Source organism: Myripristis murdjan, chromosome 23 (genome assembly GCF_902150065.1).
Source record: "Myripristis murdjan chromosome 23, fMyrMur1.1, whole genome shotgun sequence".
Taxonomy (NCBI): Eukaryota; Metazoa; Chordata; class Actinopteri; order Holocentriformes; family Holocentridae; genus Myripristis; species Myripristis murdjan.
This window is the reverse complement of record NC_044002.1, coordinates 20,576,207-20,600,562: the sequence shown is the minus strand read 5'-3', so window position 1 is coordinate 20,600,562 and position 24,356 is coordinate 20,576,207. Positions and strand designations below refer to the sequence as shown.

At 43.7% G+C, this 24,356-nt stretch overlaps 2 protein-coding genes across 5 annotated transcripts in view; one reads left to right on the top strand and one right to left on the bottom strand.

Annotated features, from left to right (window-relative positions):
• mkln1 (muskelin 1, intracellular mediator containing kelch motifs) overlaps window positions 1-4,629 on the top strand; it is a 30,991-nt gene extending 26,362 nt beyond the window's left edge. For both annotated transcript variants that reach the window (XM_030045627.1, XM_030045625.1), the window contains exon 18: window positions 217-4,629. In XM_030045627.1, the coding sequence (XP_029901487.1) occupies window positions 217-338 (122 nt within the window). In that variant the 3' untranslated portion in view covers window positions 339-4,629. The remainder of the gene's footprint in view (window positions 1-216) is intronic.
• Window positions 4,630-4,973: 344 nt separating this feature from the next.
• Window positions 4,974-23,444, bottom strand: podxl (podocalyxin-like). Of its 3 annotated transcripts, none has more exons than XM_030045628.1 (9): window positions 22,937-23,444; window positions 13,240-14,034; window positions 12,306-12,419; window positions 10,800-11,074; window positions 10,641-10,664; window positions 8,502-8,634; window positions 8,330-8,373; window positions 7,954-8,073; window positions 4,974-7,330 (listed from the first exon to the last, which is right to left on the bottom strand). In XM_030045628.1, the coding sequence occupies exons 1-9, from the start codon at window positions 22,977-22,979 to the stop codon at window positions 7,136-7,138; spliced, it is 1,743 nt and encodes a 580-aa protein (XP_029901488.1). In that variant the 5' UTR covers window positions 22,980-23,444; the 3' UTR covers window positions 4,974-7,135. The 3 variants fall into 3 exon arrangements, with proteins under 3 accessions (XP_029901488.1, XP_029901489.1, XP_029901490.1); XM_030045629.1 differs by having other exon boundaries at window positions 12,306-12,404; XM_030045630.1 differs by lacking the exons at window positions 8,330-8,373; window positions 8,502-8,634.
• Window positions 23,445-24,356: the final 912 nt, after the last annotated feature.

Sequence of the window (24,356 nt, the reverse complement as noted above, 5' to 3'; positions counted from 1 at the left end):
TGAAAACAAATCATCCGTCAGCGCCAGCCGAGGCGGATTAAATCAGCGTAAACATATTATTGCGCGCACTCCCCGTCTCTTTGATGCTGTGTGTTTTCCTGACCTTCTGCTATCTATACAGCACCATACCTTCCTGTGGGAATTTAGCCGTTCTGCACCCACCCACTCTCTCTGTTTGTCTCTCTCTCTCTCTCCCTCCCTCTCTCTCTCTGTCAGGCTTCTCAGACGTGGACCAGACGTACGCCCAGCGAACGCAGCTCTTCGACACGCTCGTCAACTTCTTCCCCGACAGCATGACCCCACCCAAGGGCAACTTGGTGGACCTCATCACCCTGTAGCCCCGCCCTCCCGCCACAGCCCCGCTCCCCCTCTCCCTCCAGCACCCCTCTACCTGACTGAACACCCACCCACACCCCTGCACCCCTCCCCCCCAACGGGACTCTTAAGGCGAGTTTTTTTATTTTTATTTTTAATTTTTTTTTTTTTTTTTCTGTGCCCGACCTCTACTCATGGGAATAAACTCGTCTGCAGCAACAAAACAACAAACCCGCCTCGTCACGTTGAGCTCCTGCTGCCACAGGTCATGGTACTGAACCAGATGGGAAAATCAGGGCTGGAAAGGTTAATTCACACAGGCTTTATTTTTATTTTTTATTTTTTTTTGAGGGGGGGCACTGAACAACACTGTGTTATTTTGGATATGAGCATAACTTCATGGTGACCTGAGGCAGTGTTTTTTTTTTTTTTTTTTTTTTTTTTTTTTTTTAATATTTCCAAGGCCTGATATCCCCTCCTTCTTTTTCAAATTTAATTTAACTTAATTTTTTCCTCTTCCCGCTGATTTCCTGGAGCGCGCAAAGAATCTTTAAACTCTGCCAAAACGTTGCTTTTGTTTTTCATTCACACTTGATTTCTAGAGGGTTTACACACACACAACAAAAAAAAAAAGAGGATTTGCACGCAGCGTTTGCTGGCATTGGTCGCTTTATGTCTAAATTTTATTTTGCTGTTGATTCTTTTCATTTTTCTGAAGTCTTGGATTTGTGCTTTGTATCCATGCAAAAAAAAAAAAAAAAAAAGAAAGAAACACGTTCTACCACATGCACAGGCATCCATACACTAATTTGGAGAAAATAGCTGACGAGATGACGTCTGTTCAGGCTTGCGTGTGTTGAAATTGCGTTGAGACAGGTCGGCGGTGGCCGGAGTGAGTTTTGAAGTCCCTTGAGGGGCTTCTTGAGGAGTGCGCAGGGGGGGTCCCAGCTAAAAGAGTTTGATTTCACCGTTATTTCATTTATTTCAAAACAGGACAGCGCCAAAAAAAAGCTGTTGGAATTCATTCACACCCGAGGTTTCACTCTCCCAAGCTACAACATCAGCAGTTGCCCTTTTGACCAAATCATCCAACAACAGCAAAAAAACAAAAAACAAAAAACAAAAACAAAACCTTCATATAAAATCTTACGAGCGTCTGTGGCTTAATATGTATTTATTGGAGGGCGTCTTTGACATGAATGAGTGCAAATCCCCCTGCTTTCATTTCAGTGATGATTTGGTTTGCTTCGCCCTGTGACAAACGCCCCAATTATTGATGATGATGATGATGGCCGTGCAGACGCATACGGCGCCAACAATTTTAATAGTGTTGTAGAAACAATAGAGGAATGATCCTAAGATATCAAATTTAATATATATATCTATATATAACATATACAGTAGTGTGTGTGTGTGTGTGTGTGAGTGAGTGAGAGAGTGAGAGAATTGAGTCTGCCGGTGCCAATAATCCAGTTGTAATGAAAATTACAGTGGGGGGAAACCGAGTTGTCGGTGTGTGTATCCTGGTGTGTTGCCAGGATGTCTCTTTAATGTGATGCATCAGTGGGTACATTCTTCTTTTGTCCCCTCCTCAAAACCACCGCCTGACTTATTCCCAGTAGTAGATGGGGGGGGGGGGGTTTTGGAGGCAGAGCTGGCTCTGATTTGGCTCATTCAGTCACAGAATAGATGTAGACTCACATCCATCAGGTGGTTTTTAGTTACAAGTCAAGCCGTTTACACACCGATGAGGTTTCTGGCTTCCTGCTCTCGGTCTCTGCTGTGCAACATGTGCAGACCAAACGCCCGACGTGTGATATATACACTGCTGCCTCTCCACACTTGGCCTTCTTTTCTCCACCGGGTGGCGACACTATCCAGAAATCAGTGGCAAGTTTTCATCACTGAAAGGCTTGGCATTTCCTCCCCATGACAACATCAATAACAATAATAATGATAATAATATAAATGTGACACTTGATAGGCAGCGTCTGTAATGACACCAGTCAAGAGCCAAATGTTGGTCAGATTTGATGGTTGCTGTATAAATCTGCGAGGCTCTCCCAGCACGCCGGCTGAGATGAGAACATTTCACTGTCTTGGCTCGGCCAGTGTTTAGTGTTTGGTTTTGACAAGTTTTGTCCCTGTGGGCCACCATATATTGGCCATAAGCTTATCAAATTAAAGCCACAGTGGTAGTCACCTAAACTTTGAGCTGTAATGATGTAAACCAATCCCAGCTCATGCAGACCAGCCATGTTTTCAGCCATGTTTTGTAGTTGAATGAAATCACAGTGGTCACAGTGCATGCGCCATGTTAGAAAATGTGGAGACTCAGCAGGTTTGAGGCTACTTAAAATAAAATAATAATGATAATAAATAAATAACAAGACCAAGACAAAAAGAAACATTGATTTATATCAGCGATTGAAGCAGTTTTAAATTAATCTCCACTCAAATTATATCACGACCTGTCGAGTGTAAAGCATCAAAAGCAGACAGCAGATTTCAGACGCTGCCTACAGGACAGAGGTCTTGTCTCTTATCTCTCCATCCCATAATACCTCCATCACTCCGCTCGCTGTGTCGGAGTGTGAAGGCAAGGCGAGCTCCCTCTGCCGTTACCAAATCACCTCGCAGGATCTCGGGTCCACGTTCACTGGTGCTTCGAGGATGTGAACACTGTGTCTGTTTAGTGTTTGGAGCAGAAACAGACGTGCGTTGACGGCAAAGCGTGGAAAGACTCGACTCTCCCTGGTCGTACGTGTAGAACTGTGACGCAGCAAAAACACTACATGATTTGTATCTCAGTCACAAATATTTGCTATGACTGTTAACCAGAATTTGTGTAATCTCCAGAATCAGCACTGTCTTCGTCTGGGGGTTTGGGTTCAAGCTTGAGGACGGACAAACAGACATCAGTGGATCAGTGTGAGAGGGGAAACAAAAAAAAGGCAGGACTGGGCACTTTCTTTTTTCTTTTGTCCATACCACTCAGTTTATTGTATAACGTTTTGGCTGAAGCAAATATGAAGACGATTCTTTCATGTTACTTTGCCTTGACGACTGTTGAGCCCATGGCCAGAGAGCAGGAGAGAGTGAGAAAGGAAAAATAAGGATTACAGTGTGGATCTGCCGTGGCTCAGGCTAAGTCAGATTCCTCTGAGCCCCGAAAATGTCTGATCTTTTTAATTTGTCTTGTATGACGGCGTATAAGGGCCTTCATTTAAAAAAAAATTAAAAAAAATTATGGAGTCGGGGTGAGGAGCAAAACTCCGAGATTAAATGTGTAAAAAAAAAAAAAAAAAAAAAAAAAAAAAAAGAGGATATTCTCTGAAATTAAAGTGATAACTTTACGCGAAAAACCTCACAAATGTTTGAGAAAAAACTCTTGAAAATTCAGAGTTTATAAAGTCACAAATTTGAGAGGAATAAGTCATAAATTTATGAGGAAAAAAACTGGAAAATTGTCCGATTATAGTCGCTAATTTATGAGAAAAAAATTCTGCTTTTACTTTGTTGGCCAAGGAACCAAGAAACAAGAACTGGAGTCAGCAACATGAAGCAATGTAAAGTAAAAGAAAGACTATTTTTCTAATTTTTTTTTTTTTTTTTTAAATTTGTGACTTTATAATCTCAGAATTTTCATTTTTGTTTTTTTTTTTTCTCATAAACTTACATTTTTATTTTATTTTATTTTATTTTGTTTTTTCTCATAAACTGACCACGTTTTTCTCAGAGGATATTTTTCTCAGAATATTACCCCACCTTGCCTGCCTCCGTGAATATTATTATTATTATTTTTCCCCCCCCCTACACTGTCCCTGATACGCCGTCATACTCTGCTGGTGTTTCCACAGTAAAACCGTCTCTCTCTGTCTCTGGCACGGCAGATCGGTGACTTTGCCGCTGGCTGGTTTCAAGCTTGCGAGGACAGTTTGCATCAGCAGGGCCTGAAGATGACGAGGCAGCATTTTAATTTGAAAAAAAAAAAAAAAAAAACTCGACCCGAGACGATTTATCGCAGTCAAATTCTTGTGATGGGAGCCGCCGCTGCTGCTGTTGCTTAATAGCATTTGGATTATTTGGTCGTCATGTCCGTTTATCTGCGTTTTGCTGGGGAGGAGAATGATGAGTGTGTGTGTGTGTGTGTGTGTGTGTGTGTGTGTGTGTGTGTGTGTGTGTGTGTGTGTGTGTGTGTGCGTGTTGTCATGTGTCTGTGCCCGTGCCTGTGTTTGTTTTGCCCAGATGCTTCTGCTGCTCTGATTAATGGAAACAGTTCTCTGATAAGAAAATGTACTAGAGCAAAGAAATGCATTCAGCTCAGCAAAATAAATAATAATTAAAAAAAGGAAAAAAAAAGAAAAAGAAAAAAGGCTACTATGGGAGGGATTGTTATTTATTATAACTAATATAACACTTAGGGCTCATCATGCTTCTTGCTTTAGGTTTTTTTTTTTTTTTGTGCCAGATGAAAACTGTGTTTTAAAAAAAGAACAATTGAAAGCACCTTTGTAAAAACACAATGCCAAATACTAGTTGTTGTTGTTTTTTTTTTTTTTTTTCTTTAGGTATTTTAGGGTAAATATCCCCAACACAATATTTTCAGGATGGATTTTGTTTTCCTTTTTTTTTGTTTTTTTTGTTTTGTTTTTCTTCATCTCGCCCTTCTTCCAACCCCTGGGTGGGACTCAGGAGTAAAGGCTGGTACTCTTGGATCAGTGAGCACTACTCTGTGGATACCGTGAATGTGTAGAAAGCCTTGTAGTATTGCATTGTATGTAATGTATATAACGAATAAAGATTGTATTTTGTTCAGGTTTTCTTAACTGCTGCCTCAGTGTCTTGTCTTTGCTGCCCTCTAGTGGCACTTCATTGTGGTATTTATTGGATTATAACACACACTGCCATGAGCCAAATGGGAAAAAACACTTCCTTTATTTGCAAATCTTAACTGGTATAAGAAAACACGACCGCCTTGATTTTTTTTTACAAAAAAAAAAAATCCAAGGCGATTTGACAATTTACAGCTTCCAGTGTGTCAGACCCCTGTTGTTCGCCTTCATCAGCAAACAAACCATAAATACATAAAATACTGGTACGTACTTTGGTGAAAGTGGCACAAGTATAATAAAAGTGAAACAGCTCACACAGAACACACACACATAGTAAGGACAAACAGAACAAACATAATTTTGGATTGGAGTGCCCACGGTAATAAATCCACTTGTATATGGTTTTGGAATTGTGAATGTAAATATATATTAACATTTTAATTGGTTGAAAGGGAATTATTTAACGTTAAGTTGATTGGCAGAACAAAATCCAAATAATAATAATAAAATAATAATGATACAGAAATGTGCACAGGTCATGCTGTGGGCTTGTCGTGTTCAAGTCAGGCATTTCCAAATGTCAGATGACTCGGCCGGCCCCGCCCTCCAGCATCAGATAACAACAACACAACAGTGTAAAATGCCAACATATTTACAGCTTTCACTGGAAGAGTTTCATTCCAAAATTGAGGAACTGATTGAGGAAATAATTTCTGGATTCAAAAGCATTAAATACTCTTAATTTGCGTGCGATCTTTAGGCAACATGCATCTCATTAATTTTCAGGATGCAAATAAAACTTCAACACAGGCTGCATGCATAGAAACTGCATGGGAGTTTAAACCATTTTTTCGCATCCTATTTCTATGTTTGCGTGCAACTAAAAGTAGCATTCAAGGTGCACCGTGTAAAGCCAGCTTTAGCTTTTTAGGTAATGCGATTATGATAAAAAAAAACAAAAACAAAAAAACGTCCTCTGCAAAATGGGACACAACGCATTTTTGGATTGAAACCCTTCACTTCTCATGAAGCTTCACCTTCATGCAGCGTCTCTGCGGACACGCTCGCTCTTTTACGAACAAAGATAAAGAGGAACTAAACTCCAAACCTGAATCTTTGCAAAGCCTGACCTCTAGTGGTGGAAAAGTAGGGGTGCAGGTCTTTGGTGGCAGGTGATGTCACCACCAGGCACCCCTACTTTTCCACCACCAGAGGTCAGGCTTCGCAGAAACATCGGAGTTGGCGTTTTAGTTGCTCTTGGTTGCACCAGGATGGCCTTTCCAGCCGCTGGCAGTTCCTTCAGAGCTGAGATGAGCTAAATCACCAGGATGGTCTGAATTATCCTGAGGTCGTCTACCTAAGTTAGTATTTCTAGCCACAGAGCTCCACTCGGGCCTCCGGAGCCACGCGGTGACGCCGGAGAGAGGCTAACTCCCTCCACAAAATATAAAAAAATACTCTATGTACAGATGCTCGTGCACAGCTCGACGCTCTTTTGGTGAGTACAGTGTAAGAAAAGGCGTGACGTTAAAATCGGCCTTGAGCTTTAAATACAGCAAGGTAATATTAAAGGCGGTCAGCAGGTGGTCACAGTTTCTACACATTCATATAAAAAAGGAGGCGAAACTGAGGAATTTTAGTCTTGAAACATCCGCTCACTGTTTTCCATCACACTAGGTATGGATTTGTGTTGCTCTGATTCGTCACCCTCGAGGTGTTTGCTTGTTATTTCCCATCATTGCTTTGTCATTTTGCTGCATTCAGGCCTTTTCAGTGGGGCTGAGGATATAGAAATGCATCAAATAGAGCAGATATCCACCTGGAGATCTTGGAGAGTCTTTCCTCGGCAGGACAGAGACACCAGAGTCAGGAGTGCTGATGTGGAGAGGTGTGGATCGATATATTTTAGTGGTTGGGGGGTCACTAGGTGCCACTGTCACTGTCTCTTTCTTCTTCTCCTCCTCTTCCTGTTGGTCCCCGTCCGTCTACAGGTGCGTGTCCTCCTCGTCCGGCATGTCCTCCTTCAGCAGGTTGTCCATGGGGACGATCCAGCTGTCGTTGAACTCGCCGTTCAGCGCCACCTTCTTCTCCTGCATCTCCGGCTGCACCTCCATCACCTCCAGCGTGGGGTTGTCGTGGTAACCGTTCTCCACCGTGTGCAGCTCCTCCGTCAGGTGTTGCTGTGGAGATCAGGAGGACAGAGTCATAAAAAAGAATTTTTTTTTCGTATTTCATCCGAGGGACAAATCGATTCGACTACGCTCGCCTACAGAGGGATTAGCACAGCTCTTCTCTGATTGGACGACTCAACAAAAATCCATAAACTCACTTCAAAAAAAAAGATTAAGTAACTTTGTGCAAAGTAGAGCAGCACTCATAAAATACATAGTGCCTTACTGTATAGAGTCGTAACTAATGATTATTATTTGTGTCAATTAAACATCATTTATTCTCATCATCTCATATCATTTAGTCTGACCAACTGCCAAAAATAAAAAATATATGAAAAATGATATTAAACGACAAAAAGCTGAAAATGCAACCATCAAATGTTTGGTATTTTCACTTAATAAATGACTAAAATTATTAATCAGTTATCAAAATTATAATCAGTGTTCTGTTGAGTATTGAATTAACAGACTATATATACGTGTGTTTATTAAGCCATTTTTTTGCATAATAGACAGTTTAGCACAGGAGCTCCATGTGGACACTGTGGTTTGGGAGCTGTGATGCAGCTGCAAAGCCTCTGCGGGGCGCTACAGGATTTTTTTTTTTTTTTTTTTGTTCTTGCCGTGTGTACCTGGTTCTCGTTGTAGGGCTTGCAGTGGTGCGAGGCGTAGATGGCCAGGCCGATGATCATGGCCAGCAGAGCTCCGCAGGACGCCAGGATGGCGATCAGGGTCGTGTTGTCATGTGATTTCTGGAAGTGGAAAAGACAGAGGGAAATTATTTACCCTGGTATTTAGTGCCTGGCAGTGCCTTGGTGCTATCCACAGGAAGCTGAACCTCTAACCTGACAGTGTGAATCCCATAAAAAGAAAAAAAAACAAACTTCGGAGTAGCTGTACGGTTTATTTTTTCACTTTGACAGAGCAGCGGTCTGTCAGAAAAAGGTTATTTTTCCCCAAAATGTCGTATTCCTTTACAGGCTGTAACCACATCTTAACAGTCTTTACCTTTGTGATTTCGGCGTAGTACTGATTGGCCAGGGCGGCTTTCACTGGAAGACAAATGAATGATGATGATTCGTGTGTGTGCAGATCATACGCAGGAATATTCTGTTGCAATTAAATTTTGGTTTGATCCGACAGCGGTTTTACTCGTCCACCCGGAGGCCAGGTGCCGTACCTCTGCCATTTAGCTCTGCACTGTCGATCACTGTTTTGCCCTTGTGCTGCCGCCACACCAGCGTGCAGTTCCCCACGTGCATGTCCTCCATCAGCCGCTTGCACACCGCCACCAGCTCCTTCTCATCCTCCCTCTGGTGGTGAGACAACACAAAAACATCCATAAACATCTATAACATGAGGCTGATTTGGTCGTGGACAGTTTCTCTCACAGCTGAGATGACATCATGGTGTTACTGTGCTGCCGGTGGGTGGATGGAAAGGTCAAAGGTGAAAGCTGAGGTCAGGGCTTCCTGTGCTGTGATGTGTGTGGATTATTCCTGGTGTATTATGGGGCGGCACAGCTGCGTGGGGACTCAGAGGGTGAATATGGGACAAAGGTGTGGGAAAGAAGGAAACTAGTGAAAGGCAGGAAGGGTTTCCCACTAAGACACTTTTTCCACCCAGCAACTGGAATCCTTTATTTTATAGCGTGCTTCGCTGCTTCCTGCCTTCCTGCTGGAAATATAAAATCAAGCAGAGCCGGTTCTCTTCAACTTCCAGTGATGTTTCTACTTACGGCTGCACAGCGCTCGGCCAAATTACTTTGACTAGTTAGTTTGCTACTCACATGAAAAAGTAACTGCAGTAACGAAATTACAAAGTAAATACAAATACCTGACTACATTACAAAGCCAGTGTCTATTTATTAAAAATAATGGTAACCATTTACAATCATGGTATTTATTAATACTTCAAGAAATTCTCTAAGGTTTTGGGCAAAATAGCCCTTTTTCTGACTCGCCCAGACTGACTCAAGATGCTCAATACATTTACGCCTCTTTATGTGCAGTGGTTCGGTTTCTATGGGTAGCATTTCATATTAGCTTAGCATAAAGACTTGAATTCTATGGGAGTCGTTAGCCTGGCTCCGTCAAAGTGACAAAATAAACCTTACAGCAACTCCAAAGCAGCCTTATTTACACAGTGTGTCATGTGTACTTGAAATATACCACCCACCCCCACCCCCTCCAAAAAAAAAAAAAAAAAAGTTGTCATTGGGATAGACAGGAGAATAAATGTCTTCAGCAGTTTTAATTCCACTATCTAACCTCCACTAAAGACGTGCATTTCAAATACACGGCACATTGTGTAAATAAGACGAGTTATGGCATGTGCACTAATGATTAAATTCTCAAGAATTACTGACGTTCCTACCAAAGCCAACAATTAATCTTTAATGGGGCAGTTCCTTATCACAGTGTTCATAAATACCATGAACTGAAGTATCAATTACCATTTAAGGACATGTGCTTGCATGTTGCTGGCCTGATGAGTTACAGGCATGTGCCACGCCAAGTCATTCTGTAAGAGTATCCCAAATTTATATACATATAATCATTCATTCTTGATCATTTAATCCTCAGCTCACCATAATTAACACACTGAAGTATTAACATATGGTCTGTTTATGTAGCATTGATGTAAAATGTTACCAAAATGGCTTCTTAGAGAATGTCTGCATTTTCTTTCCTTTTTTTTCCATCACGCCATAGCAATATGGCATTTGCTTTTTGTGTTTTGCAACAAGCCAGTCTCATCTAATTCAAGCATAATTGTATTTAAGCAGCATGTTCATGTTGTGGATTCTCACTTTATCCTTACTTTTTTTTTTTAATTTAATGTGTTCCAACAAAAATCAAATATGGAAGAAAAATTAATGCCATTCTAATGCTGTTTGTTCCTGCTGTTTGTTACTGATCACTATTATCAACTCTGGTGTTAATCAGTGAGCTGCTTTGCAATTTTTGTCGTTTTCTCCTTCTTCTTCATTCGTAAACTTTAGTATGTATTCACTGGGAAACACACGCCAACTGGACCTTCTGGATGTTATGAAACTGTGAGTGAAGGCAACAGCATATTGAGAGCTCTGTCGCAGTAAAAGCAAGTGAAAATACTCTAAACTGAAGAAACACTTGAGGGGAAATGTTAGTGGTGAGGGAGTGGAAAGGGTGGGATCCAGCCTCCCACTGACAGGACAATGGTAGAGGCTTGATGAGAGAGAGGGCAGGCACAATGTGAATTGTTTACAGCATGCTGAACAGAAACAGTCTGGTGCTCCTGGTATTTTTAAAACTTTGAAAATAAAGCCACGGCTTACCTCCTGCCCTTCGTGGAGAGAAAACTGCAGAAAAAAAGAAGCAGAGAACAGGATGTAACGGTCAACATATCTGAGTGAAGCAAAAACCCCAGTTAAACTTGGGTCTTAAAAGGCAAATCTGTCAATTTCAGTCCTGCAGCAGCAATGTTCCTGTCTTACCGAGAACATCCTTGGCTGAGCGAGTGTGGTTGTGGTTGTGGTGGTGGTGGGGGTGGTGGGGGTGGTGGTGGTGGTGGTACTGAGGCTGGCGGCTGGAGGCGCTTGGGTTGTAGTAGCTGCCGCCTGTCCTGGAGAAATTACTGCCTTGTCTCCTGCGGGCCTGGTGCTGATGGTGGAGGGGATGACAGCGCCCCCTGCTGAGTGCGGGGTCCCGGCTGTGGTCTGTGTAGGCTTCATGTTTGTCGGCGCCGCTGTCCCGGCATTTTCTACCGCACCTTAGAGCAGAAAGAACGCGTGTAAACATGATGCACAGCCCCTCGGAGACAATCTGCGACGACTACTTTTGAAGTTTTAGTTGTAGTTTATTATTATTAACGCATTATGAGATCCATAATTTCCATAGGCTCTTGTCAAAATCGGTGAGGGCTGTGTGAAATTAACAATGGACAATCACTTGCTGTGCTGGTTTTGAGTGTTTTATAGTAAATATGTGCTGATGCATTCATTTGTCATGGGAAATGTGTATAAAGAATAAACAAAATATCTCAGCCACTTCTTGGTCCAATCAGTATCAAAGTGTATCGCCCCCCAAGTTTTTTTTTTATCAGAGGTGAATCGGTGGTATAGCAGTAGCGTCACCATCAGGCCAGTCAGTGTGGTGTTTTTTTTGTAACTACCAGAACACTGCCAAAATGCATCATCCCTGCAAATATTGTCAAAATCTGAACCAGAGCTTGATTAATATATCGTCTGGTTGATACTAACAGCTTAGCTAATTACAGATATATTGATATGATATCTGCATATGTTGGCTGATATTAAAAAAAAAGAACACATATTGCAGTAAAAGGCTGATTTAAACAGCGTTATCATTTAACAGCGTCTCCAGCAGACTCCATTGTTTACATTAGTTTGTATAGCCGTGAATTGGCAGAGCAGCAAATCACAGCTGAGCAGATGGTGCTGTGGATTGTGTTAAAAAGTTTATTATTCGGCTGTAAAACATCGAGCCTTCAGTACATGCCTTTATTACAACTACAATTTGATTACCAAATATGAGGATTTCTTGCAAGAATTTTATGTACAACAAAATATCAGCCAATGTACTCTTATCATAGTTTTTTTTTTAATCCTAAATATCGATATCCATGTCACTTCCAAATCTCCAGTATGAAATTTTGTGCAAATTGGTTGTTTTAAGGTAAATTAGTGTCTTTGAAGTTGAAGTTTTGAAATCTGAAATTTTTCATTTTAAATGTTTAAGTTTTATGCCCCTATCAAAACAACTAGAATTTTTTTAAATGCTTGAATGCAATGACAAAATGCATCCTCGGAGTTAAAATAAATTCTGATATTTAATTATAGCACCACATTAGACCATTCAGTTTTAATTTTTTTGAACCACTGGAACACTGCCAAAACCAACCTGTGGTCATTTGGTATCCTGATCTAACACTCCTGGCCTGGTTTCATCGGTACAGAGGACAGCAGCAGCACAGTCCTTACCTGCTCCTTTATTGTCCTTAGAAATGGTAGTGGACTGTGTTCCAGAGCCAGCGGCGTCCTGCCCCTGTCCTACGGGGCTGCCCGGCACTCCAGGAGGCACTGTGATCACAGAGGCTAGATTACAAGAGGGAACCATGAAAATCTGTACTTAACAGTTCATCATGGCAGTCATTAGTGGTTGTTAGGGACGGTATCAGGAGCTACTTTAAGGGGAATTTAGGGGAAAATAAGAGTTCAAGGGGTAAATGAAGATTATATTAATCATTAATAATATTTCAGGGTACAAGCACACCCATCTCTGGTGGAAACACACCATGGAATACCATGTAAAATTGGACTTAGCAGTGCATCATGGCAGTCATTAGTGGTTGTTAAGGGAGCAGGGCGGTATCAGGAGTTGCCAGATAAGAGTCAAGTGGAGGGGTGTAAAGCTGAGCCTATCCTGTCTCTGTATACCACACACACATCACTTATCAGGTTCAGGCAGCTGTCCCAAACAGCACAACTAAGAGGGTCAGATTGTCACCGTTCTCTGCTCAGAGGGATCACTTTGATTCAGCAGAGGGTTTGGGGTTTACAGTATACGTGGTGGGCGGCACGGTGGTGCAGTGGTTAGCACTGTCGCCTCCCCCCCCGCAACCCTTGTGAGGATAAGCGGTTTAGACAATGAATGAATGAGTATACGTTCATTGTGCTCTGTGGCATTTTGACAACTTGCAAAGGTTTGTCTCCTAAAGGAAGTGTGCAGAAATTGACAGCTCTATCAGGGATCTAAGCTGGACTGAACTTAAAGGGAAGATAATGGGGAACAGTCCAATTTCTGGAACATTTTATTGGCATTATATAAATGGTGTCAGATATGTACATTTGGATCCTGAGCTAACCCTCCTGCCCTGATTTTATTGGTACAGACGACAGCAGAAGCAGTCCTTACCTGCTCCTTCACTGTCCTTGGAAATGGTAGTTGACTGTGTTGCAGAGCCAGTGGCGTCCTGCCTTCCTCCTATGGGTCCTGATAAGGTTTCAGAGCTGCCTGGCACTCCGGGAGGCACTGTGGTCACAGAGCCTGGATTGCCTGGGGGCACGTTAGGCTGTGTTGGCCTGACGTCTTGGGCCGACACCGCTGGGCTGCTGGGTTGTTCAACATGGGATCCACTGTTGGAAGGCGTAAGTGGTTTGGTGGTGGCAGCACCGCTTTGTTGAGGCTCTGATGAGGAGTCTTTGTCAGTGGGCATGGTAGGGGTTGTTGCAGCAGAACCCTTGATTATGGTGCCATGCTGGGAGGTCTCAGAAGTTGGGGTTGGGGTTGGCTTTGAGGCTGTTTGCTTCTCTGTTGTAACTTTTATTCCAGTCACATCACCTCCAGTTACCCCTGTTCCAGTAGTATCACTTCCACTTGCAGGTGGGTCACCAATAGTTGCAGGTGGGCCACTAACAGTGGCAGGTGGGTCACTAACAGCGGCAACTGTGTCACTAACAGTGGTAGGTGGGTCACCACCAGCTGCACCACCAGTGGCAGGTTTGGCACTAACAGTGGTAGGTGGGTCACCACCAGCTGCACCACCAGTGGCAGGTTTGGCACTAACAGTGGTAGGTGGGTCACCACCAGAGGGAGGTGCGTCACTAACAGTGGTAGGTGGGACAGTAACAGTTTTTGCTGGCCTAGTAGTTTCAGGAGATCCAGCATCTGTACTTGCAGTATCTGAATGGACACAGTGAAATAGGAGACCTAGAGAAAATAAACACAAGACATTACCTTGGTTGCTACATGTGTATCATTAAAACAAGTCAATCAGCTGTAAAGATAACAATTTATTACCTGAAATACTGTGGTGGACATTTGTAAGAATGACTTACTCTTTTTGTAGGACAGTGAATGTCCAAGGTGATTAATGGCTATGAAATCTATCTGACAGCAATGATGAACTGTCTTTTGACCTGTGTTCTTTGATTTCCTGCTCTTGGGGCAGCTGTAAGCTTCAGCAACAGTGCTTCATCTCTTACTGTTTCACTATTAATAGTGAACAGGACAGGATGCTCCACACAATAACCTAGGAAGTACCACACCCATAACCACAGACTTGTTGAAGTGCACAGTGAACAATCCTGACCTGGATTTAGGTTTGGACACTGGGACTGAGAACAATGGCTTCCAGGGCATCCGCCTATAACCGCCTCTAACCCTAACCCTATCTCAAAGATACCAAAGATGTTGAATCACCATGTAAGACTTGACAGTTCAGCATGGCAGTCATTAGTGGTTGTTAAGGTAGCAGGATGGAATCGGGAGCAAAGGGTTTGGGGTTTACTCTACTCTATTCTCTACTCTGAATGAACAGAAACTGACGGCTTGGTCAGGGGTCTAACCTGGACTGAACTTTACAGAGGGAAAATAGGGGAAGTCCAATTTCTCAGGCATTTTATTGATATCATACAGATGTTTTCAGATATGTACACTGTTGTAAATCATCAACCTGGGATGTTTGCAAGAATCCATTATTTTGAGGTGAAGTTTTTTTTAAGTGTACCCACTGTCCATCAACATGCCTCGCTGACTTTTTCTACGTTTCCCAGAATGACTGCATTGTGTCCTGGTTTGTTGAGGCTGCTGTCAGTAGAGAAAACGGTATCTGCCTCTTCTACGGCGGATTTCTCCCTGTATGACTGTTGAACGTTGATGCAAAATGGTGAATCTAGAAAGAAGCCGTTGTCCTTTGATTCTAAGGGTCTGAAACCAAAACCTGACATTTACGGATTACATCAGGTTTACACTGCTGAAAACTTTCGCCGCATTGTCTGCGTTTGCTCAGTTGTCCACAGGAACAAGGGAAAAGCATTTTAAGGTGGACGTTTCCTTCGACTGATAGAGCTGGAAAGACATTCAGCATTATGTCATGCAATGAGAATTTCGCCGGCTTTGAGTTCACGTGTTTGAGTTAAGTATGTTTTTTCAGGGAGGACTCACGGCTGCTGATTGACACATTGGTTATCGTAGGAGCCAAACCTGAAACCTTTGTTATGAGACGTTCTATCTCACATTACCCCCACCGCCATCCAGCTATTATGAAATGTCAGGCAAAGGTCAGTACTTATACCACCCTTCCATAAACAATGTCAGCTTTAACTTATATAACTCTCAACTTGTTATTGTCTTCGTCCACTCCACCCTCTTAGTTGTTGTCTCCTATTTGGGGGCGACCCCTGCTGACCTGAGCTGTCACTGATGCATCTGTTTCTTAGCGGGTGACAGCACCCTCTGATGCCGCTGCTATCAGTACCAAGACTGTTTTTACCTCACCCACACATTCCTCACCGCACAACCCCTGGAAACACACACACACACACACACACACAGACATACACATGAAACCACCTGTGGTCTCTCACATCCACTTGCATTGCCTTCCTCCAACTGCAGGAGGAATGGAGAAGGAAAAGAGAGGAGCCTCAGAGAGTCCTTCCTTCCTGCTTTCCTGCTGAGTTTACGTCTACCTCGAGTAAAGTCTTCAGAAAAATGGCTATAAACAACCTTACTTCTCTAACCCAGTCTCATTTATATTAAATTTACCCAAACATCATCTTGAGTATCATGCTGTCTACTCAAGATGATGCAAGAAATTAACTATTTTCCCGTTTTTTTGTTTTTCAGTTGCATTAACCAAAGTGTAATAATGTCCGAGGAACAGAAAACATTTTCAGGATTGCCTTAGGTTACTAAGGTGCACTTCATTACAAATACATTGGTATCTGATTCCTCCATGATGAATTTCTCCCTGTATGACTGTTGAACATTGATGCAAAAAGGTGAATCGAGAAAGAGGCCGCTGTCCTTTGATTCTGCGGGGCTGAAACCAAAACCTGACATTTACGGATCATGTTTTATATTGCTGAAAACTTTCGTTGCGCTGGGAAAAGGTATTTTCTCGGCCTATGCAACAGAGCCTGGTAGATTGGTGCTGCAGGCTAACCCTACACCGAGCCATGATATGTGAGTTTGAATCATGTCGTCTTGTTGTCCTGTATGATCCCATCTGCTGCAGTGGATGGACGCTCTCAGACTGCAGAGGGTGTGTGAACGGACCCGCTTTGTTTTCCCTGGCTCTTCCTCTCCTCCACTTCCTGGCTCACTTATGCAATGGGAAACAGCTTTGTTGGTTTGTGCCTGTGTCTGACTTCTGTGATATTTGCGTGTGTGAATGTGCGTGTTTGATAAAGAGACTAAAAATGACATCCTCCAAGTTCCTAATTTTCTTATTCTTTGATGCACTGCACTTCCCAGAGTTCACCTGTCAATCAAACAGTGTGGGCGGGACTTGGATTTCCTGTTGATGGAGTTTGAGTTTCCCTTTTGTCGGTTCAGCCATGGCGGCTGCTGCCGCTCGTGCTAACTGCCCGGTTCTCCTTCTTCTATTTATTCCTAGCGCACCAGAAACATAAAATACATAACATCCTGTGCAGAAAGTTTTTCTGAAGGAAGAGCTGCCAGACGTGCTTCAAACAGTAAATACTTATCAGTTTGAGTGCAGTGAAAGACATTTTTACTTCAAACTGGGGAAACAGACTCTTTTCTGGCTCAGGGCTATTTTCAAACAGAGGCAACAGGCACATTGGGAAATGCCAATTGCATCAAAACCTGTAATTACACATGTTCAGGTTCATCTGGCCTCAGTGATGCAGTCTACCTCCGAGTGTTAGTGTCAGTGTGTGCAGTGAGACTAAGTGGAGGGCCAGTTCAGGGGTCACAGGGTGCTCCTCTCCCTACAGGGGGTCCTGTTGTTTGGTTTCAGTGGGTGTCAACCCAATCCTGTTTAGTGTGAGAGCCTCCATCCGTACGCAGTTAAAGCAGAATGACAATCGAGCCGGAGGGTGGAGACTTGTTGAATTGTCCTGCCTTCCTGTCCTGCCATGTTGTAAAAATACCCGCGGGACCAAAGGCCCCCACACAGGCTGCAAACACGGAGGGGAGACGCGAAGAATGAAGGGAGAGAAACGACAGTTTTATAACTCCCTGACTGAGCAAATACTATAGATCAGGGGTTTTCTTCAAACTCGTTCATGTTCCACACCCCCCCAAGTTGACTTTCATTACCCCACCAGCCCCATTTGAAGCTATTTTAAGGGCCTTGATAGGAAAAGATATTTTGGTTTAATGTTTATTTGTCATACGCTGAAAAACACATTCAAAATAGAGATTACAGCATCATGTAAAATAGCCACTTATACATTTTTTTTGTATTGTAACAATTTCTAGTGACAGTCTCTGTACCGGACTGCACTTTGAAAATAACTGCTGTAGACATTTAAAGGGAAAAAAGCACCATCAGACACATCATCAGTCTGAAATGTTCCTATCACCTGTCAACCTGTCTTGTTTACTTCAGTGTCAGTGAATTAGCGGTGGGTTTTACATGATATTGAGTGTCCTGTGGCTGCATTGCATTCTGGTTTATTGCAGCTACTGTCAATGGAGAAGTCTCTTACACTGCTGCCTGTATGAGCAAAGTAAGAGAATGGACAAAAATATATATATGTTCATCAAACTCTATTGTATCTGCACTGTATGTGATGTCAGGCTAATTATCCACAGGGACAAGAGCAGCAGATGATAAAACCTGCCCTGAAATGCAATAGACATAATAATTAACTGATTTTTAACAGTTATTAAAGTGTTTTAGGAGGATTTTTTTTTTTATTTCAGAGCTGGAAGGACATTCAACTTTTGTCACACTTTAGGTATTTAGCTGAGTGTGATTCAGAGTGGATTTTTCCTTTAAGGGGGTTTCACAGTGCAATCTGTGTGTGCATGTGTGTGTGTGTGTGTGTGTTTGTGTGCCCCCGAATTTACATGTGCATGCCAGCTATCCCGCCAGTTATGCAGCCGGCTTGCCAGGCAGACCGACTGTATCCCCGGATTGATGTTCGGCTGAGCGTGAACATGCACCGTGCGCGCCAAAGGGAAGAGAGTAAATAAATAAATGTAGCTGTCGCTCCAAAGCCCCGGCGGGACAAAGCTGCCCTGTTAGCTAGGTGACAGCCCGCACAAAGGACCCCATCGCCCCACGTGCAGCTCTGCCAGGATGGGTCACTCCCTCACTCCAGCCCCCTGCTGCAGCCGGGGCCTTTTCGGGTTCAGGGACCCCCTCCACCCTCCTCCTCCTCCTCCTCCTCCTCCTCCTCCTGCAACACACCCCTCTGCACCCCTCGTCCCATTGAGAGAGGTAATTCAGCCAGCTCCGGGACTGAGGAGGGCTGGAGGAGGGCTGGAGGGGGAGGGAGAGGCCGTCCTCGCTCTGCCCCGTACACAATGTGCACTCCAATGAGGGGAGGCGAGGGGCTGTGAATGTAAAAACGCTCCTCGGGAATAAAAGAGAGACAAGTGAAAGGGAGGAGAGAGGGGTGGGTGGAGGTGGAGACGGCGAGGGGGGCGGTGAGGGGTGAGGGGTGAGGGGTTGGTGACGGGACGCAGGACAAGGAGAGAGTAAAAGGGGCTTTAGACGCTGTAAATCTAACGGCCAAATGGAAATGACTGGCCACACACACGCACACGCACACACACACACACACACATTATGAATGCACACACACAGACACTTGTACACAAACAGCCCACATTCCCCGTCCTTGGAGACCGGGCCGGTGCTGGTATGTGTGTTTATATAGGTTTGAGCTGTGGGGAGCGCCGATGGTAAAGTTCAATGTTAAAGCTCCCGACAGCAGCTGGACGGCATGTCGAGATAAACGGAGCAACAGGACGGCAGCAGCTCATTTATCTCCTGCCGCTTTCAGACGGATATTAGTCAACATCGCTGAGAGCAGGGGATTCCAATCTGCTTCGTGTTTCCAGACCCCCAGGGTGACTGGGATTAAGCTGTGGACTCCCTTTGGAAGAGATTTTGCCCCCAGGACCCTCATATCAAACATATGTTGGTTTGTGTTGAGCATTAGATTGGTTGGATTAATGAATAAATACATTTGAAATTGTGAGATTAAAGCATGTTAAACTAAAAAAAAAACTCCACCTTAACAAGAGTCATTCAGTCTAAATCTTGTTTTTCTTCAAACGAGGTAAAAAAAAAAAAATCTGTCAGAATGGCGTTGTATGATGGAGACTTTTGCAGTGCACACTTTTCTGATTTTTGTCGTATAATCTGGTGGATTAAATTACAGTGAAAATGAACTGTTCCTCCTTTCTTTGCCGAGGAAACCTGGAGGGCCGGCAAGGACCCCTGGGAGTCCCCGGACCCCACTTTGAAAACCACTGACTTTGAGAATCTGCAGTGTGGATGTTTGTTTCAGCACGGCTGTTCTTACTCACACACACACACTTTCTCTCTCTCTCTCTCACACACACACACTTTTTGTTTGCTCCTAGCTAATGAAGGCACGGCTATTTTCTGTTTTCTTAGAAGTGGAGAAGCGAAGGGAGGTCTTCATGAAGTGATGAGGCAGAGAGAAAAGTTTTTAAAAAAAGCAAAGAGGGGAAGAAGACACAAGTAGATGTGTGTGTGTGTGTGTGTGTGTGTGTGTGTGTGTGTGTGTGTGTAGGGTATAAGCTGAGGAATGTCTGTGTACGTGCTTGCAAGAGAGGCATGAAGGGAGATAGAGTGAGAGAGCGGGAGGAGAGGGGGAGGTGGACAAGAGAGAGGAGGAGGAGGAGGAGAGCGAAGGTCCATGGTGGTACCAGCCACAGGCCTTGATTAATGGACACCTGGGTGTGCAGCATGGCATGCTGGGTAATGGGGGTGGGAGTGTGAGGTTACAGTGGAGGTGAAGGCCGGCTGGTCTTTATCTCCCGTATTGGACAGTGATGAAACACACAGCTTTACAGCCATCAGAGGTTCCTCCCGGAGGAAAACCTGTCTCCACATCCAAGACCTCGGCTTTTGAAACACAAAGTCTTCAGTTACTCTACCAGCCCCCAAACTGGGGTCCTGGGACTCCCATGGGTCCTGGAGAGGACTCAGTGGGGGTCCCGTGCTGGAATTTTATATTTATTTCATTCACTTGTTCTCAGCAGAATAACAAAAACGACTAGAGGAACGACTGAGAGGGCAGATTCCAAAAAGGCAAATTCCAGAGATATGCTGTAAAAAAAAAAAAAAAAGAAAAAGAAAGAAAAAACAAAAAAGAAAGAGTAAGCGTGCTTTGTTTGCCTGTATAAAGACATCATGATCTGTAACTGAACATCATGAGAATTTAGGTGTTTTTTTTAAACAGCACTGTTCAATTATTTAATGGTATTAGATGTCAATTCAGTGTAAAAATATCATATGTAACTATCAAAATGTCTTAATATGGAGCGCTGCAAGCCATTTAGTCTTAGGATCAAGAAAATGACTTATGATTCAAGAAAATTCAGGAGTTAAATGAGATTTTAACACTGAATGTGACACTAAATGACTTAAGATGGAGATTTTTTTTTTTTTTCAGTGCGGTCTTTGGGTCAAACTCTGATCAACCTGTGGCTCAGTGTGTGTGTTGAGGCACAGGGGATGTTGATCCTCCCTAAAACTCCAGTCGGTCCAAATCGTTTCTGCATATTGTCCCATCCGTGGAAAGGAAAAGTCTCCCGGAGGCGGAGAGGGGAACTGGGGGCCGTCTGCTGCTGCCACACCTTGCTTGGGAACCGGGATGTTGATAAAGCTTTCCCATCTATTGTTCTCCTCTCTCTCTCTGTCCCGTGTGCTTTCGGGCCCACAGAGCAGACCGCAGACGAAATGTGCCAAGCAGCACCCAGACGCAAGAAAACCCTGGCTGGCTTTATCTTGTAGGAAATGAACACGTCATGAACCTGCATGACCCCGGCCGGCGAAGAAGAGAGAGACGGTGAGTTCAGGGGTGAGGAAGCGGAGCAGACCCCTGCAGGCGGCTGATAACTCCCCCCGCCTCGCCTCGCCTCCCCTCGCCTCGCTCAGCTAACCCACAGCTTCTGGCCACTGACTCAAACCCCACAGGGTCTCCATCCTTGCCAGTCATTCAGTCTCACATTCAGTGTTGGAGCTGTGTTTTTGCCTGTGGGATTAGATAATCCAACGCTACTCAACTTGTTTCCAGAGTTTTCTTGAATCAAGTGAGATTTTCTTGATCCTAGTGGGCTGCTCTGCCTTAATCTGCCTTGTTTCAACAGATCAGCCCACTAGGATAAAAAATAATAATAATAATAATAATAATAAAAAATAACACTTTGAGTCATTAGCAGAGGAAACGAGTGGAATTATCTCATCCCATTGGCAGATTTTTTCATTTGTTTGAAGAAAAACAAGATTTCAACCCTGAATATGAGATTAAATCATGTGTTTTTTTTTCTTTTGCAGTTATTAAACATTATTTCTATTCATGAGCAACACAATGCCTTAACTGCACATTAAACTGTACAATGAGCCTAATTGTGGGGATTCAAATTATGGTACAGCAACATAGACTGAATTTACTGTGCAGATGGACATGTGAAACACAAACCCCAATGCACATTCACACGCACAAAAATGTATAGCCCTGTCATTTTTTTTTTTATGAAAAAGTGCTGACAGCCTTCAAATCTTTTTTCCCTGCACTGTCCAAAAAAAAAAAAAAAAAAAAAAGTCTCCCATCTTATTCCTCATCTGCATTCACCTACTGCAGCGGGCTGAGAGGCAGGTGCATAATTAAAGAAAAACACTTTCCTCCCCTCAGTAAAGCAGGGAGGGAGGGAGAGCTCTTCCATAGGAGGTCATGGGTGCACTTCATTATTCAGGCTCCTTGTGTCTCCCCCTGGCTCTTGAGGAGTTTTCTGGGAGGGGGTGGGGGGGGGGATTGGGATTGGGATTGGGAGGGGGTGGATGAGGGGGGCAGATGTTTCCCTGCTCCTACTGTGCTGTTACTCTCCACTCTGTCATGACAGGCTAATCATGGCAACGAGTTTCCACTTTCACTCCGAACGTCGAGGATTTTCCACATGGATGGAAAACTCGTGTTGACTTGCACTGAATTACAATCAACGGTGGCATTCAAGATAAATCCTTTAATGATCCTAGTTAAAAAAAAAAAAAAAAAAAAAAAAATCCATGCCATGATCATAAAACAGCCACTAATGTCAGCAAAATCAGATCATTTCCCCCTCTAAAGGCTTACATCTATTTAATACTATAATGTACACCTTACATCATGAAGGCTTAAACCAGCCTAAACACAGTGGATAAACAATATTTTGCAGATTAAAATATATGATTCAATCCTCTCTGAGTGAAATTAAATAAAAGCCCTACTTTAGCAGTCCGGTCGTGCGCACCTGTTGCTGGATGACACTGCCCCGCTTTTATTCCCACTTTGTTTTTGCCACCGGTTCGCTCGTTCCAAACTTTGTTTTGCGCACCAACAGCACATGACAGGCTTTTTCGGAGCCAGTGATGCTGCTGCCAGAGCGACACTTTCCCCCCTAGCATCACAAAAAACAAGCGGAAAAATCCTAAAATAATTCAATAAAAGGATATACCACACAAATATCACAAAAACGCAAAAACCTCCATGCACGGCGCACCATAACTCCATAAAAACGCCACAAAGCCACAGCCACACACTATAAAACCTACAGGTATTATTCAAGGAGTATTATAGTGGTTTAATTAAGTTTTTTTTTTTTTTTTAATACTCACCAAGTGATAGCAGCAGCCACGTGATTCGCATTGTCGCTCTCATCCTGTTTCTTCTCGTTTCTTTTCCCAAACGAGTTTATCAGTCATTCAGTTGCGGCGGTACAATCCCGTGCTCTGGATTTGTCAGTGTTACAGATGATAAGGTGGTTTTTTTGCTGGTGACTGACGCCGTCCTGTCACGCCTCTCTCCTTGAATTTGTAGCTGAAGTGAATGATCTCGCCCAAAGGTATTGTTTTTTTTTTTTTTTTTTTTTTTTTTTTTTTGAGGTGGTTAAATGAAAGCCAAGAATGCTTTTGTTTGTCTCTGCTGCTTCTTCTCCTCTCTTTTCTCTGCAGAGTTGGGGATTTGCGGCAGAGTTTTCTGCGGTCTCCTTGGCTGCGCCGTTGTTGCTCAGTGTCTCTCTGCCCCCTCTCTGACTCTCTCTCTCTCTCTCTGTGTGTGTGTGTGTGTGTGTGTCTCTCTCTCTCTCTCAGTGTGTCTGTCCCGCAGTGGTCTGCTGTTGTGCTCTGCAGCAAGTGTTGAGCTGCTACCAGCCAGTGAACCAGACCAGGGGTGCTGCCCACTCCCCTGCACTGTCCCTGCCTCCCTTATCATGAAAAAACAGGGGCCGATCCAATCCAAAACTTTTTTTTTTTTTTTTTTTTTTTTGGGTGGACTCTGGCCGGCCGGGACGTTTTGAATAACAAAGGAAGCTGCAAGACAATATGTTCCCTTGATTTGATTCTTTCCCAAAATGGTCCATGACTCAAGGACACGGGGTGAAGTCACATGGACTCCCCTGAAGGCGGTCAGACGCGGGAAAGGCCTTTTGGAGATCCAGATGTCCCAACCTATTCACCTCCCGGGCCAGTTGGAACACAAAAGAGCCAGCATGGTCAATGATTTTACCTTTTTTTTTTTTTTTAATCATCACTTTGGGAGGTGTTTGATATCACTTTCAACATCAAACACTTTCACCCCGGCCTCCTCGGCAGCCATGATTCACCGTCGTCTCGTCTCCAGGTGGCGTGAGGAGTCCCCGCTCACATAAACAATAGCTCATTTTTACTCCGACTGTATCGACCGGAAATTACCGCAGAATGAAAAAGAATGACTGCGATGTAGCGTGTTCACATTTTAAAGCCCTCGACCTCGTCTTAAACGCGACCTCAGTATCAAGTGTTGCTCAGGCACAGTTTCTACCGAAGCCACCGATTGGATTTCGACTGAACTTTCGGAATGATGTCACCATTTTAAGTGACACTGATTGGCCGAAGGGGGCGCCACAGCACCTATTGACGTGTGGTCGCTCATGTTTGTGTCCCGTTTTCCAGACAGACAACAGAATCCTCCTCCTCGCTTGGGACGAAACCTTTCAGACGAGTCAAACCGTTTGCATCTGAGCGTCCTTGGTATGAAAACCCTCAGGGAGCCCTCGGC

What these genes read in the sequence shown, in the direction of transcription:
- podxl (XM_030045628.1), bottom strand. Translation starts at nt 22,979, where the DNA reads ATGAGAGCGACAATGCGAATCACGTGGCTGCTGCTATCACTTG. An exon ending in CTCAGCCAAGGATGTTCTCG is followed by an intron (nt 10,665 to 10,799) that starts GTAAGACAGGAA and finishes TTTTTTCTGCAG; the next exon opens with TTTTCTCTCCACGAAGGGCA. An exon ending in AGCCCTACAACGAGAACCAG is followed by an intron (nt 7,331 to 7,953) that starts GTACACACGGCA and finishes TGATCTCCACAG; the next exon opens with CAACACCTGACGGAGGAGCT.